Source organism: Schistocerca serialis, chromosome 1, assembly GCF_023864345.2.
Source record: "Schistocerca serialis cubense isolate TAMUIC-IGC-003099 chromosome 1, iqSchSeri2.2, whole genome shotgun sequence".
Taxonomy (NCBI): domain Eukaryota; kingdom Metazoa; phylum Arthropoda; class Insecta; order Orthoptera; family Acrididae; genus Schistocerca; species Schistocerca serialis.
The window spans coordinates 911,806,003-911,823,666 of NC_064638.1; the positions used below are offsets into that span (position 1 = coordinate 911,806,003).

Consider the following 17,664-nt stretch of genomic DNA (forward strand, 5'->3'; position numbering starts at 1 on the left):
GTTATCCGTTGTCGCAGCCCCTCGATGTTTTCCGGAAGCGAAAGAAGAAACACTCTGCCTTTAATGTAACACAATACTCATAAGTACATTGGGGTTCAATCAGGGATAGTGATGGCCACGGGTTCGTCACGTCCAATCGAAGTCGACACATTCCTACAGATTCACGATGACAATGTGGTGGAGCGCCATCTTGCTGGAAAATGAATTCTGTGTCTATATCCTGTTGTAACTGAGGAATTCGATAAGGTTCAAACATGTCCAGGTACAATATGACAGTTATAGTTGACTCGGAAGAAAAGAAAGGACTGTAAATATTTTTTCGGCTTACAGCGCAAAAAACTTTTACCTTAAGAGAGTCGAGTACATGCTCGATTGCGTTACGTGCTTTCTACTCACCCCATATCCCAATATAATGTCGATTCACTTTACCACAGGTATGGAATGTGGCTTCGTCACTTAAGGATACAGGGTACTTTTCCGGCTCAATATTATGTAAAATCAACACCTATTTCTTTCAAGCACTGTTTATAATGTATATGTTTTACAGATTTTTTGTTGATATCAGGTAATGCAGCAGGCTTTCTAAACAAATTAGAAGTATTTTGAATATTTTTGAACCTGCTTAGGGTTACTAAAACAATTACAAAGAAACTGATGCAATTTTTTTTTCCAAAATACTTCCTCGAACTGAGGTACCATTTAATCCAATGTTATGCATTTGAAGGACACCACATTTTTACCAGATATGCATGACATGATGGCTGAGGTACTAGACCTAGATAATTCCATTATTATGTATATTACAAGGATAAAAAAATCACATATTACATTTTAATTTTTATAATTTTTTTCCTAATAAAAATGTTATTTTTTTCTATAATTCAATTGATTCTGCAATAAAGCTTAGGTCTCCTACGGAAGTATGGACCATTGCAAGTTAAAGAAAAAAATTAGAGCAATGCTTTATAAACTTTAGAAAATATTTGTACATTGAATTCTGAAAAATAGAGCTTGCGGGAAATTGTGACTGAAGATATAGCTCCAATTAGACTGTGCCTCAGAACATTCCTGAAGCATAGTTCTTCATCCTCCAGCATTTCTTCATCTTCAAGCTTCCTCTTGGCATTACTTTTAGCACTTATTGCTTCTTTGGTAACTTGAAGACCTAATCTTTCAGCTTCATGCACCCATTGTCTGTCACACCCAAACAATTTATCTTCCTTATTAGAGCCACATTTTATTCCTAAATTTCTCAGGACTTCCAACCTTCCTAACACTCCATCATTTAATCATATCACTGCATCTAGTACACCAACGTTTAATGTATTTGGTCCCAAAAAATCGTTCTTGGGTAATCTTTTCCATACGCAATGGTTGAAACTTTCATTTGTATTCTGAGTGCCCCCATGAAGTCATTTACTAAGCAAAACAGGGTTACTCTCTAAAAATTTGTTTTATTTCATTCACAACAGGCTCAGGAAGAGAATGCTTGTGATGGTATATTTGACTACTTTCTTTTGCGTTTTGGTAACCACACCAAGAATCTGCTCCTTTAGGGCAAAGTCCGTGAACAGGTTGGTCATCTGTGGACAACTTATGAAAGTAGGTCGCCCATACAGTTTTTCTCATTGCTGTAACATCATTCAGAGGTGCAGTTTATCTAATGGCCAGTCCATAATAAATCTGAAGAAGGTCTATTTCAGTTTCTGCCAAACTGTCTAGGCCAGACAGAGATTTTCCATCAGATAGCAACTTTCCTTTCGTTTCTCTTCGTAGCTTCCTCAATCTAGCACCCATCCTCTTTTGCACATTTCCACAACACTCCAGTTTTGTTACCAAGACATCGCCATAAACATTGAACTCATTAATTTTTTTGAAAGCTTCAGAGTCCCCATCGCCTAGGCACTTCGTATATCTAACGTTGTAACCGGGTACCGAGCTCTGAAATATTTTTAGAGCTCCATCACACTCCATACCTCCACTGTAACCATCATAATTCTTAGAACACTGATGTTCAATATGTCCTTCAGTGTTACCATGGCAGGTGTGGCAGTACTTAGATAAGCACTCAACATCAACAACTTTTCCATTCTCCACAAAAGTAGCACTTACATCACCATTCAAGGAACTATGTCCTCGAGGTTGCCATGTCCCATCAAGTGCAACAGCAACGTCCCTGGTTCCACTAATATTTACAGTTTCTTTTACTGCACGTTTCATAGATGCTTCAGACACAACCGAAGGCACCTAAAAGTATTTTCACGCACTTGATGAACCTACTGGGAGGAGGAGGAAGGTCCATGAAACTACAAAACGTTTGAGCTGCCTTTTTTTTTCCTTTTCCTATTGCACGTATTGCATACACTAACTTCCAATTCACGTCATACGAATTATGCACAATGTTCGAAATCATTTTCGAGGTAGATTTATTGCAGAACAACTAATTTTGACGCTAAACCCTTCCTGCTACGTTGTTGTTCAGTTATTTCCGGACAGCCTACACCATCACATTGTTTACATTTCTCCACTACCTTTACCAAAAAAGATAAGATGCTCACATCAACAACAACAAATCCAGTACAAACAGCGTCATTGTCAGCACAAAAATTTGAATCACCAGGAGGCGTGCCATGTGGGAGTTTCTTGCCTGAAGGACTGATACATAGGTTACTTTCCGCAATGTGGCTTGCTTTGTTTGTTAACTGGTTAGCACGGAATTTCCTTTTATTGAATTTCTTTACGCGTGGCATAGTTCGTATTTATTGCACACTAACGGATATGTACTTCCACAAACATATGTAGCACTTGGGCAACAAACATTACGTAACACATGAACAAACTGTTTCAGCGAAACAAAAGTAAATACTGGCAAAGATAATCATTTACAGACACTAGAAACCTGCACTGTTACCAACATATACAATTTATCATACGTATAATCGGATATACTTGGAAGGAGAGACAGCATTGGTTTTTTTTTTTTATTATTATTATTATTGACAGCAAAATCGATTTTCGGTCACTAATAAAACAAAAAAATACGACCAATGCTGTCTCTCAATCAATACGTATAATCGCTGGAAACAGAAAGTTCACAGTTCTTTTAGAAATAATACTGGTATCTGTGAGAGAAATAAAGGGGACGTGGTGGCATACGTGACCGTAACTTTAAAATTTGGTATATATAGGTTATTTTTCATTTGAAAGCCTATGATGTATATTTCGATCTTTCCACCATTTATAAGTAGCCTTGTATCTTTAACATAATTTTATTAAGAAAATTGTCCTCAGTCTAATTTTCTTCGTCAGTTTGTCTTAGATCTTGCAACATTTCCAAATTGTAGGGTTTAAATGATAGGCGTTTCCATAATACCTTCCACACTGTAACACAAAACATGTTCAATTCAAAGCTGGCACATCTCGTTACTTAACTGGGACTATGTCTGTAAGACGGCCTAATTTGTTCAATTGCTGCGTCAGAAACTGCTGGCCGACCCTGATCCATCGGTATATGTGATACACAGACAGTAACGAAATAATTTCATAAAACTTTTCATCCCATATTTCACTCCCTTAGGGGTTTCCAAAAATAAGGAAACACATATTTTTTAACTCCAACCGAGATGTCAAATACCAATTTTCACAGATGTAGCTTTAGAAATTTTTTAGTAGTCCTTTAATAATTACTTATTTTCAAAATTATTTCACCCACTATTTTACTCCCTTAGTGCTTCAATTTCCAAAGATGCAGAAATAAGTATTTCTTTATTTGCGACTGAGAAACCAAATACTATTTTTCGTAGTTATAGCTTCAAAATTGCCTTGATAGCGACATATTCTCAAAAAGCCCCCATTTCACCCGCTTAGGAGTGGAATTTCGAACATTCCCTTCTTAAACTATGGTGACAACTTAAAATCCACACCCTCTCCAAATATCAAGTTTCTGTCCTTCGTGGTTTGGGCTGTGTGATGATGAGTTAATCAGTCAGTACATTGCCTTTTATATACAATGACGGAAAAAAATCCCAAGACCAAGGAGTTATGTAAATGTTGTGTGACGAGGGCCTCCTGTCGGGTAGACCGTTTACCGGGTGCAAGTCTTTCGATTTGACGCCACTTCGGTGACTTGCGTGTCTATGGAGGTGAAATGAAGATGATTAGAACAACACAACACCCAGTCCCTGAGCGGAGAAAATCTCCACCCCTGCCGGGAATCGAACCCGGACCCTTAGGATTGACAATCTGTCGCGTTGACCACTCAGCTACCGGGGGCGGACGACCAAGGAGTTGTGCGACATAAACGAAAATCATCTGAAAGATGAGTCTATTCCAATTTCGCACCAGTCGCATTACAGTGGCGCTAGGAACACCACTACGGGGATACAAATCGGGTTTGCTTTAAATACACTCTGTAATGGTCGTGAGCGTTATTTACCACTAAGATTGGACGTAGTGAGTTGATTTTAGTCAAGAATGCCTTTAAGGCGACAAAGAAGCCATTATCGGACGCCGCTGAGATTGAACGATGTGTAATAGGGTTACGAGAAGCAGGATGTTCCTTCTGCGATATTCCAGTGGAAATGGAAATGCCGTGTGGCTATGGCCTCCCGTCAGGTAGACCGTTCGCCTGGTGCGATTCTTTCGAGTTGACGCCACTTCGGCGACTTGCGTGTCGTTTGAGATGAAATGATCATGATAACAATGTAGTCGAATTAAGTCGGGTGATGCTGAGGGAATTAGATTAGGAAATGAGACACTTAAAGTAGTAAAGGAGTTTTGCTATTTGGGGAGCAAAATAACTGATGATGGTTGAAGTAGAGAGGATATAAAATGTAGACTGGCAATGGCAAGGAAAGCTTTTCTGAAGAAGAGAAATTTGTTAACATCGAGTATAGATTTAAGTGTCAGGAAGTCATTTCTGAAAGTATTTGTATGGAGCGTATCCATGTATGGAAGTGAAACATGGACGATAAATAGTTTGGACAAGAAGAGAATAGAAGCATTCGAAATGTGGTGCTACAGAAGAATGCTGAAGATTAGATGGGTAGATCACATAACTAATGAGGAAGTATTGAATAGGATTGGGGAGAAGAGAAGTTTGTGGCATAACTTGACCAGAAGAAGGAATCGGTTGGTATAACATGTTCTGAGGCATCAAGGGATCATCAATTTAGTATTGGAGGGCAGCGTGGAGGGTAAAAATCGTAGAGGGAGACCAAGAGATGAATACACTAATCAGATTCAGAAGAATGTAGATTGCAGTAAGTACTGGGAGATGAAGAAGCTTGCACAGGATAGAGTAGCATGGAGAGCTGCATCAAACCAGTCTCAGGACTGAAGACCACAACAACAACAACAAGGACAACACAACACCCAGTCCCTGAGCGGAGAAAAATCTCAGACCCAGCCGGGAATCGAACCCTGGCCGTTAGGTATGACATTCCGTCGCACGGACCACTCAGCTACCAGGGGCGGACGCGATATTCCAGTAAGACTTGGCAGTCATGTAGCCACTGTACATCAGTGCTGGCAGCGGTGGTCTTGAGAATGTGCGGTCGCAAGAAGACTGGGCTCCGTTCGACCACGTGGCACTACCGAGAGCGAAGACCACGGTGTTCGGCGTATGGTTTTGGGGCACCGTACTGTATCTGCAGCAGCAGCAGCTGGAGCAGCAGTTGGCACTACAGTGACACAACGAACTGGTACAAATCGAACACTTCAAGGACAGCTCCGAGTCAGACGCCCTGTAGTGTGCATCCCCTGATCCCAGACCACCGCCATTGGCGACTTCAGTGGTTTCAAGCGAGCGCTCATTGGAGGGCAGGATAGAGATCCATCGTGTTTTCTGATGTAAGCTCGTTCAGCCTCTGTGCCAGTGATGGCCTCGTGTTGGTTAAGAGGAGGCCAGTTGAGGATCTGCAACCAACCTGTCTGCGTGCCAGACTCACTGGACCTACACCTAGAGTTACGGTCAGGGGTGCGATTTCATATGACAGCAGAAGCACTCTCATGGCTATCCCACGCATCGTGAATGCAATATTGTACGTCAGTCTGGTGATTCGGCCTTTTGTACTGCCATTCATGAACAGTATTCCAGAGGTGTTTCCAACAGGATAACGCTCGCCCACATATCACTGTTGTATCCCAAAATGCTCTACGGAGTGTGGATATGTTGCCTTGGTCTGCTCGATCATCAGACCTTTGTCTAGTCGAACACATATGGGGCATCATTGAAGAACAACTCCAGTGTCATCTACAAACAGCATTAACCGTCTCTGCATTGATCGACCAAATGCAACAACATTAAACTCCGTCCCAGAAAATGGCGTTCGGTATGTGCGCAACAGAGTTCACGCACTTTTGCACGCTTGCATTTAACATTCTGCCGGTGACACCGGTTAATAAGGTACCAACATTTCACATTTACAATGGCTTATCTCTCACTTACATTAACCTGCGATCGGACATTTTTAATCGCTTAAACATGTAACCAAGAAAACGTATTCCTGAAATTTCATTATTCAGCATTAATTATTTTTGGGTATTGCTATTTTTTTCCGTCCGTGGATATAGGTTTGTATTTCAATGAAATCTACTGTACTGTCCTGCTGCTATAATCATATTTTCTGTGAAGAGCTTTAAGTTGCGTATATGGTGAGTGATTAATGTACAATAGAGTGGGTTTTACATGCTGATCAAGCTGTTATTGAAATTTCCTATGATTTTTTTTTTTGCGCAACTCAGAGAAAATAAACATTCCACCGAAAACTTAGAGAGAAATCTCATTGTTATACTTAAAGCCTGCAAAGGTTAATTAATGAACATTTTAGAAGAAACAGAAATCTAAATTCATACAGCTAAATACCGAGAACAAATGTTAAATGAGTAAACAGAAACGCACAGCAATAAATCCATGGTGCAACCCGTCAAGTTCATCTCGCGCATCCATTATCTATCTATACATCCTTTTAACTTCACAAAAATGGGAGTTGTGTCTGGACATCAAGGCGGCCAACTGCAGCTAGTATACTGTGTACGGGAAGTACCTCAAAAGTGCAGAAGGGTTCCATCATGCTGGAAATACAATGCGTTCCGTGTAATCAAAGGGCAGTCAGATTTTTTCCAAAAATTCAAGGAATTGTGTCTTGGACACGTATTCAAACCTCCGAAGTAAAACGACCTACGAGCATAGTAACGATCATACCGTGCCTCTCATTGATAGAGCAACGAACCTGGAAATTTATTTTGGCTGTACCATTTTTATCCTGCGATTGCCAATAGGTATTTGGCGTATAATTGGTCCCATCATGTGTGAACATCACTTAAGCAGTACTAACGGAAGGGCATCTCTACATCTTTAAGAAATGATAAACTCTTCTCCCACAGTACAAATTCCCAGTTGACAATGTTGCAGACGATTCCGGTAAAGTAACTACAAGCTTTCTGCGTGCACTATTTCCCTATACATCTTCGTGGATCTTCGAGATGGAGTCGCACAACTTCTGCAGGATTACACTCAACTGTGCAAATAATATTATTCTGTTTATGCACCTTTTGTTCAATCCCTCATTCAGATGAAACATACGCCATAAATGGACTACCGAGTTGACGAAAACATGAAAAAAAGGAACAGTATAAGTCTAGCGTTCGTTCGGAATAAGTTGAAGAGCAGAGGAAGACAGGAAGGCGGGCATCTGGCTAGAAACGTAAATCTAACGAAAATGTTCTCTATCTCGTAAAATCGGTTGGTATGAAGCATCTGTCGACCTGAACGTTTTAGCTTCAAATTATTATTTGCTCACATCCCGGAAGTATGACCTTCAAGTATGGCATTAGACTGCGTGAACTCAGCGGAAATCTTTACCGTCTGCTGATCTCGAAATGGACTTGCAATAGGAACTGAGTGTCATCGAATACAGCGTAATTATTGCTGCGATGTCATACGTAAGTTCGGTGGCGAATTCCAGGTAAACTTTGAATAGTGAGCGACTTGTGATGTAATTCAAATAATTTAATTAAATTGAAGTCGTACAGCATTGTTAACTGAGGAATCCCGCAGAGTGGGTTCAGCCGCCTACCTGGAAAGGGATTTCAACTGCCCTTACTTTATGACACTCTGGGAGATGTTTGGAATCTAATCCAAGCAAACAATAATGCGTTTCAACCCTGCAACATCAACCAGAGACATCGAAGTACAGATTCGAACGGTCTTTGTATAATGACAAGTGGTGATGTTGAACCGACAAACTTCAGTAGAAATCCGCCAAAGGCACTCCGCCCAGATACTGGATACGTATTCGGCGCCGGGGGTGAGATTTCACAAGCACAGTCAGCTATTGTGATTGAGAAGTTCGTGGTTTTCCTAGATTAAATGAGTGTTGTAAATTATCTTTTTTTAAAAAATACAGAGCCAAGTTTTTACTCTTAATCTTTAATGCTACGACACTGACATTGTCAGAACGTGGAACTACAACTTTATTTTCATTCGTCCCGGCCTGTCTCGTTCCCACTGCATCCATAGGAGACCACCATAAGCCAATATCCAGTCATTTACAGAGAGCTGGCGATCTTCGTCTTTCAAATGTCTGTTTCTCAGATACACAATAATATGGTTTTCTATTCAGTTATAAGAGGAGAGGTCTTCGTAAAAAGTTAGTTCGATTACGAACGGTGCCTTTTTTTGCTTTTCATTTGGTGCCTGATTTAACAGACGTTAACAGTGAAAGCTATAGGGAAGGTTTGATAGTCAGTGCGTATCCAACAGCATGTGTTATCTAATACGTTCCAAAGCGCCGCACATAAATGTGTGTGAAATCTTATGGGACTTAACTGCTGAGGTCATCAGTCCCTAAGCTTACACACTACTTAACCTAAATTGTCCTAAGGACGAACACACACCCATGCCCGCGGGAGGACTCGAACCTCCGCCGGGACCAGCCGCACAGTCCATGAATGTAGGCCGCACATAAAAACGGGATTTTTCCAGGTCTCATATCTCCGGTTCAGTTGGTGATACAAAGTTAGTCAAGTGTTTCGGATAGTACTTGGGCTAGGGACTGTTTTTATACCCACAGAAGGATCAGCTTACGGTAACTATCCTGCAGTACAGGGTCAAAGTTTGAATATTACACACTTCCTCCAGCTTAGGCAAATGGAACTAATCGGTTGTTTTTCTACTATTATATGTGGTCTATGCTGTGTCTTAAGAGGTTGAGGAAGGCACCATTTAATTTATGGGAGGTTCCTGATAAAACCCTAAAAATACAGTATGTCTTTTGAGTACCAAAACCGAGCCAGACATTCTAAGACGACCATGCACAGCAAATGGTTGAAATTCTTACAATTTATTGCTAACATCCTATCTCAAACAGCCTTGAAAATTTTCTTGATATCTTTATCCGTTTCCGAAATACAGAGATTCAAAGTTACCTTAATTGTACGCGTAGAATACACAAGTAATATTTAGAGTGAGGCGAAATCTTAGTTTATGAAGTGACGTAGCACGGAGAAATATGCTGTAAAGAATCTCCATTGTCATCATAAGGGTTCTGAGAACCCCATTTTGTGGTACATAATCACACACAAAATATTTGTGCACGTAAAAGCCGACTGAGGTGTACAATTAGTTTTGCGTTATTTCAGTTTCACATAAGTAAATTTCCAAGAGTTTACTGACCCATAAAGTTCTTTTCATATGAGTGACATGCCCTACTGTAGCAGGGAAAAGAAGGAACCAGGAGAGAAATGCTCCTATAGGACCACAAAAAAGGCTAACATGCTCCCGATTTTTAAGATTCTGAAACGCAACGTACCAGCTGCGTTCCTCAGCGCCTTTAAAGATGTTCCCAAAAATTTTTGCACGGCAGCATATTAACACTTTTTTATGCTGAGAGAGAAGGAGATAGTGATAGTGGTAAAGAGACGGAGGATTAGCCGAGCGGTCATGGACTGTGCGGCTGGTCCCGGCGGAGGTTCGAGTCCTCCCTCGGGCATGGGTGTGTGTGTTTGTCCTTAGAATAATTAAGGTTAAGTAATGTGTAAGCTTAGGGACCGATGAACTTAGCAGTTCAGTCCCATAAGATTTCACATACATTTGAGCATTTTTGAAAGAGACGGAAAAGTAATAAATACAGAAGATAATAGACAGTGGTTGCGGTATAGGAAGGGTGATGAATACAATGGCAATATGAGAAAAAGAGTGGGACGCAGTGGCAGAGGGACATATTGACAGTAATAGAACAGTGCTAAGAGATGAGTAAAGGCGACAGTGCCAGTGAAGGGGGAATAAAGAGAAAGAGAAGTGGAAGAGGGTGAAACCAGTGATAATGAGAGACAGAGTCTATAGCAACGAAAATGAGGAATAGAATGATAGTGAGAAGAGACAGCAACAGTGGGAAGTAATGAATGAGATAGCAGTAGTAACAGAGAGCAAGAGGGAGACAGTGACAGTGAGACGGGACTGTAGTAGTAGCACAGAACAAAGGACATTGTGGCTCTGAGACAGGAGACAGTTACAGTTAGAGAATAATGACAATATGTTAGGCTGAATGAGTGCGTGGGAAGCGGCAAGTGGGAGTGGTTGGGTATGAGCGACTTACAGCGATGAACTAGTGGGTGTGAGCGAGTTACTGTTAGTGAAGCTTGTGCGCGTGAGGTGTCAATTGCATGTTAAAAATAATGCGATATGTTTGCGTACCAAAACTTTTGGGAAAGGTAGAATGAGGCAGCTGGTAACACACTTTTTAGTCCAAACCTTTTAAAATAGTAGTATATTAGCCTTTTTTGTGCTCCTATAGGTGTAGTTTTGCAACAGTAAGGCTGGAAGACCTAGAAGGAAATGCTTGGATTACAAAGGATGTAAGACAGGGATGCTGTCCCTACAGTGTATACGTAGAAGACGCAACGACGGAAAAGAATGAACCGTTCAAGGATGGGATTAAAATTCAGGGTAAAACGATATCTATGATAAGATTCGATGATGACATTACTATCTCCAGTAAAGGTGAAGAAGAATTACAGGATCTGTTGAATGGAATGAACAGTATAAAGGGTAGAGAATATGGACTGAAAGTAACCCGAAGAAAGATGAAAGTTGTGAGAAGCAGCGCAAATGTAAATAGCGAGAAACTTAACATCAAAACTGGTGATCCCGAAGTAAACTAAGTCAAGGAATTGCTTCCGTGGGAGAAAAACACCCATGACAGACGAAGCAAGGAGGACGTAAGCAGAGTAGCACTGGAAAAGAGAGCATTGCTGGCCAAGAGAAATCTACTATTATCAAACAAACACCTTCATTTGAGGAAGACATTTCTGAGAATGTATATTTAGAGCACAACGTTGAAGGATAGTGAGTCTTGGACTGTGGGAAAATGACAACAGAAGAGAGTCAAAACCTTTGAGATGTGGTGCTGCAGAAGAATGTTGAAAATTAGGTGAACTGATAAGGCAGGGAATGAGGAGGTTCTACACAGGATCGGCGATGAAAGGAACCTATAGACAACACTGACAAGAAGATCGGACAGGATGATAAGACAGTGTTTGGATATCAGGGTTATAGCTTCCATGGTACTGAAGGGAGCTGTAGAGGAAGACAGAGACTGGTTACATCCAGCAAATAACTGAGGATGTAGGGTGCGAGTACTGCTTTGAGATGAAGAGGCAGGCAACGACCTAAATCGACAGGTTTTTAGTCTTGGTGATAGATAAATGGACCGAGCTGCCAGAATCATTGAATAACGTAGTTCCTTAGTATGTAAGGCAAATTCGTTGTCGGAGCCTAAGCTCGTAGCCAGCAATGTTCTGTGTGAAGCGTCTGTTATTTTTATGACAGCAGCCGATATTGGGGAATCTCTTGTCAGATACTTCAATGGAACATTGATGCCTGTAGCTGTTCACTGTAAAAACTGATGAGCCATCTAACAAACGCTCAGAAGTATTAATAAACGAGCCTAAATGAGCAGATGTTAAATGCACAAAAAAGTTTTACAACAGGCATTTCAAGAAAATTCGAAATAAGGAGAAGGAACTGAAAGAAGACTGTGTCAGAGGCAAATAGGATTCGATAGTACCGTATTAAGCGGAGCAACAGGAAACAGGGATTGACGGGGATGTACAGAGAAAATTACACAGATGGTGGATGATGCTAACCTGAGTACCTCCACATAAAGAGCTACTGAATAGAAGTAAATATTGAGTTCTTTATCGACAGAAACAACGTTCATCTTGAAGTAATGCCTTAAGCAGATATCACATGCACCATATTCGGCTTTTAATTTAGTTAAATGAAGAGAGACATTGGTAGAAGTTGCTTTGATTAAAAGACATTATTTTCTCAATTTTAATTTTCTGTAGGTTTTAAAGGAATGAAACAGTAAAAATTATCTCGTATCGGTGATCCACTAAAGTATCTAACGCTAGTATTACATGTTAACATAGCTAAACTCTATAAACGCCGATACAGTGTACAGAGTATTCCGTTGTCGGCGGGCGTTTATTCCCGCTGAAGAAAAGAATAAAGCGAGCTGCCAGAAACGTCCAAGGAAGAGGTTTTTAAGTAATTGAGCCTCGTTTGCTGTCAGAGACAAGTGACTACTAATAAGTAATATTACGTTAGAAAATTTAACTATCCTTTCGTCTTCAACAGACATTAACCAAACCTTGTACTCGTACATTTCATCAACAATATTATTACTCTTAACTCACTAGATGGTCACTATTCCAGAAGGCTGTTAACTGCTACGAAATTTCTCATTACAGAGTGTACTGCTTTTATTGCATCAGTGCCTCTTTCGTACTGAATGACTTATCAGTTTCTTATATCTAAAAAAATATTTCGTTCAAAACGTCTTGAGATGTACAAACAGTCTTGCGTATTTTATGTAAGTTCGAAAACAAATAAAAGGAATTGTATCCATCAAAATACGTTTTTTAAACAACATTGAAAACACAACGGTTAGTATTTTGATATATTTATTTCGTTTATGAACCTGCTTTAGGTTTGCAGCGCTTTCCTCAGACAATAACCTATTATTTAGTGTTTGATGGTAGTGTTGCATTGGAGATGCTGAAAATTGGATCACAAAGTAAATAAAATTGCTGAAAATCAGCTACTTTTGAACACATTATGGGAGTGACAGTGATCAATATGTTACAAATATTTACTATTAAAACAAGTCTTGATCACAAGTTATTTCGTATGGTGACTGGTTTCGACCACTACTGTGGTCATCTTCAGACCAATAAGTAAGAACCTCCTTCTGCTAGAGAATCACTACTATAACACGAAATAAATTGTGATCAAGACTGTTTTTAATAGTAAATAAAGAAAATCAACTGTTTATATTTTCGTTGACAATAATGAAATATTTCTACGAAAGAGTGACGGAAAATCAATCAACATAAGCTTATTTGTCTTTTATAGAATAAATTCCCAGTTCTAAGATGAACGTTACGTCACGTTGAGTTACCTGTGCGCGACCCTGCTGTAGGCAGACTCAACGATAGGCGTGCCTCGAACCGCGGACGGCAGCGCCAGCAGCACAGACGCAGCCAAAGCCACAGTCAGGGACCCCACCAGCAGCAACGGACGCCCCATCTCGACTGCGCGCGGCGCCACCTCCCTGCTCCTTATATACCACGCCGGCCTGTCGCCGCTGCTGTTGGTACTCGGTACAACTACTCCAACAGGGCCAGATCGTTCTGCTTCGTGATTAGGTTGCTATCATTCTATTCATTTTATAGCAAGCTTACTAAACCCTCATAATATTTCCGATTTCATTTGGTACCATTTCACGGTTCCCGCCAATCTGGTATTATCAGAAAGGGTGAAAAGGTATAAAACAGGATATTTTCTACTTACTCTGAAACATCCCCTTAGAAAAATTTATGAATTACTGTGCTGGTAAACCTCTTACGTTATTTGATTTTCAAACAGCTGAGCAAAACTGAACGTACTCAGACATTTCTCTCTTTACTTATTCTGATCATCACTAAACTGACACACAATATTTTTATCGTAACGCAATCTGACTAACAATAACCTACACCTTTCATGAATCACGTACCTTACAAAAATCTTATTTACTCGAACTACTGCAATACAGCGAGCGCCAATACTGCCAGCTAAATAAAAGATTCTAACTACTGAAAGCACTAACTACTCTTAGGCATAGTTAGCAAATGAAAGATTTTGATAGAGAACAAACAATGTATTTACCTTAATAGTGTTCAAAAGTCATAATATATATATATCAGTTCATGACATCCAGTCTTACAAATTTCCTTTTTCTGACGGACACACGTCCAGATCGTCCGCTCTCAAAAGTCTGCCATCTCTCTTCCCACATCCACCACTGCTGGCGGCTCACCTCCAACCGCGCAACACTACGCGCTGTTCACATCCAGCTGCCCAACACTACAATAGCAAATATTCCAACAATGCAAATCAGCCACAGACTGCACACAGAACAGTCAGTGATTTTCATACAGAGCCCTACGTGGCGTTACCAACATAAAAACCTAAACAGCCTACTTACATAAGAGCGCTACGTGCCGTTACCAACATAAAAACCTAAACAGCCTACTTACTACTCTGTATGTGACATACCATAAGAGACCATATATTTGTAATTAACTAGTGCATAAAGTATGAATCACGACTTCCTTTGAATAAAATATGTAGTAAATTTCACGATGGTTTAGTAACATTGTGACATTTTCCCCCCTTTAGAGTTCTAGGGTAGAAGAATAAGGCCCAAAGAACAGTCTTGATCACCTGTTCTACAATACTCTAGGTGTGTGAGGAAAGTAATGAGACTGACGACACGAGCTATATGGCAACGTTGTGTTGTTCTAATTGTGTAGACTGATGTTTTCATCCCTTCCAGATGCTCAATCCGAGTTTCAGCTACATACAGCCATCACGTGATTTTTGAGAGCGTCATCACTAAAGCTGTGTTTTTGTTCTGTGTTACGAAAATGGAACATCAGAATTTAGAGGAACGTTATGCCATCAAGTTTTGTGTTAAGCCCAGGGAATTCCAGAGCGTGCGGTGGTCTCGCGGTTCTAGGCGCTCAGTCCGGAACCGCGCGACTGCTACGGTCGCAGGTTCGAATCCTGCCTCGGGCATGGATGTGTGTGATGTCCTTAGGTTAGTTAGGTTTAAGTAGTTCTAAGGTCTAGGGGACTGATGACCACAGATGTTAAGTCCCATAGTGCTCAGAGCCAGCCAATTCCAGAGCGTGACCGTTGAAAAGTAGAAACAGGTCTACGGGTAACATTCTTTATCAAGAACACAAGTTTTTCGCTGGCACAAATCATTTTTGAAAGGCTGAGACATTGTCGAAGATGAACCTAGCTCAGGTAGGACTTCAACTTCAGAAACCGACGAAAATGACGAGCGTGTGCGTGCTCTTGTGAGATCAGATCGATGTTTTACAATAAGAATGAAGAGTGACCTGTTAAACTTAAATACGTTCACCATATATCTAATTTAGGCCGAAACTTTGAACATGTGAAAGGTTTGTGACGAAGTGGTGCCGAAAAACCTCACAACGGAACATGAGTACAATCGAAGAAACCCGTGCATTGACCTTCTCGATACGATTACCCATCACTGCGAATGTTTCCGTCGTGTGATCATAGATGATGAATCCTAGATTTTTTAGTACGATCCTGAGATAAAGCGGTAAAGTGAGGAGCGGCACACTGAGGAATTTACTCTACCGAAAAAAAATCGAATGAGCAAATCACAAGTCAAAAGAACGCTGATTTGCTTTTTTGACACTATGGGTGCCGTGCATAAAGAATTTGTTCCTCCAGTGCAAACTGTCAACCAAGAGTTTTACAAAGAAACGCTCAGGGAAAGGGTGAACCAAGTGATACCCCGGACATTGCAAGCTAGTGGATGCTAAGTCATGAAAGCGCCCATGTCACATAGACACAACCAACACGGAATTTTTGACCGCAAAAGACATATCTGTTATTCCACAGCGCCCCCTCCCCCTCCCACCACCCCCTCCCCCGGCCGCTATTCATCTGATCTGAGACCTTATGACTTTTTGTTTCCTCGAAATTGAAAAATATCATTTTGGGACCTCGGACAACATTCAAAAGAATGTGACCAACATTTTAAAGGCCTTACGAGTTGAAGCCTTCCAGCGCTGCTGCCAAGGCCGGGAACAACGATTCCACCGGTGTATAGCAGTCGAAGGGAACTATTTCGAAGCGGAAAATATTGTTGTTTGAAAAAAAAAATAAAAACTTAAGTAGATAAAAAATCAGTCTCATTACTGCTCTCACGCACCTCGTACTCCACCTTAACAGTAAGTATCCAGCAGAACATCTTACGGCATGGGGTCTCCTGGATCGAAGCCGATGGCGTACGGGGCACCTGCAATGAATCAGGAACGCGAGAACTTCAGCCCCACACGAAAGCATAGAGTGGTAAGAGGAAGCACGTTAGACATACCATTTCGACTAACATCCGGTGAAATCCTGTGAATCATTTCCTAAATACGCCTGTACTTCACTCAGCGACATGAGTGCTCATTGTCAGGATTAAGATTAAGCTATCATTTGTATGACCCGTAACTGAATCTACATGAAAAGTTATGACTAAATACTCCCAAGCACTTTTTCTTACAGGCCCCAGTATTTTAAATAATTTAGAAAGCATGTCTTCTCCAAAAAGTTCATGTGGGGTTTAGAAGGATCTAGTGTTCGCTTTCTTCAAACACAATTGACATTAAATCTTGGACGAGATAAACATATTTTAGCTTTCTAGATTTTTTTTTTAGAGGTGTTTGAAGCCACATCGCAGTGTTGGGTCATAATAAACACGTGATTTCACATGGGATCTTCCCTAATACGCTATTGGCTGTTATTTTTTTAGATAGATATGGCCCAGTAGGCAATCATCGTTAGTGCATGCTCCTCAGAAGCCACTGCATCGTTGAAGGTGCACAGATGAATTAATTACTTCAATAAATAAAAGCGACTAGTTAGTGTCAGAAAAGTTCGAGATTATTCTCTGGAAATGGTATGGCCTTTGGATGCCATCATCGCTAGATGACTGCCCAGACATAAAAAATAAACGTAATAGTAAATATATACAGGGTGAACAAGAACTCTACCGACAAAGATTTCAGAGACTGGGTCAAACAAGAAAAAATTGTCCAGCAAACACGGGCTCAAAAGTGCACATGTTAAGAGCATTTGTTCATCTTTGATATTCTCAATGACATCTCTTTTATTGAAAAAGCGTTCACAGCTCTTATGGATGCATTTTAGAACCCATCTTTACTGGATATGTTTTAGTTGTCTTGATTCAGACTACCTACTCTCATAATACGGAAAGCAAAAGGCTCGCACTAGAAGAAATGTGTTCCGCTGTATCTAAGTTGAAAACGTTCTCGTAGATCTTTAGGGATTCGTTTTGGAGCCCATGTTCACGAGACATTTTTTCTAGTTTTGGTCCAAACTACCACCTCTGAAAGTTTGTGGGTGGATTTCTGGTTATCCCTACATAACCGCTATATGGAGAGAAAAAAATTTCATAGTTTTCTATCTCAAGTTCATCAAAAACACCTGGGCTGAGGTATGTGAGACGCAGTAAAGGAATATGAAATGGAAGGAATTCGTCGTGTGAGTTGAAAAGGAAAATG

The 17,664-nt window shown here is 40.5% G+C and overlaps 1 protein-coding gene across 1 annotated transcript in view; it reads right to left on the minus strand.

Moving 5' to 3' along the window:
• Positions 1 to 13,594, minus strand: part of LOC126446226 (surface protein-like) — a 30,364-nt gene extending 16,770 nt beyond the window's left edge. Inside the window, exon 1 of the mRNA XM_050090979.1 lies at positions 13,467 to 13,594. Within this exon, the coding sequence (XP_049946936.1) occupies positions 13,467 to 13,594 (128 nt within the window). The remainder of the gene's footprint in view (positions 1 to 13,466) is intronic.
• Positions 13,595 to 17,664: the final 4,070 nt, after the last annotated feature.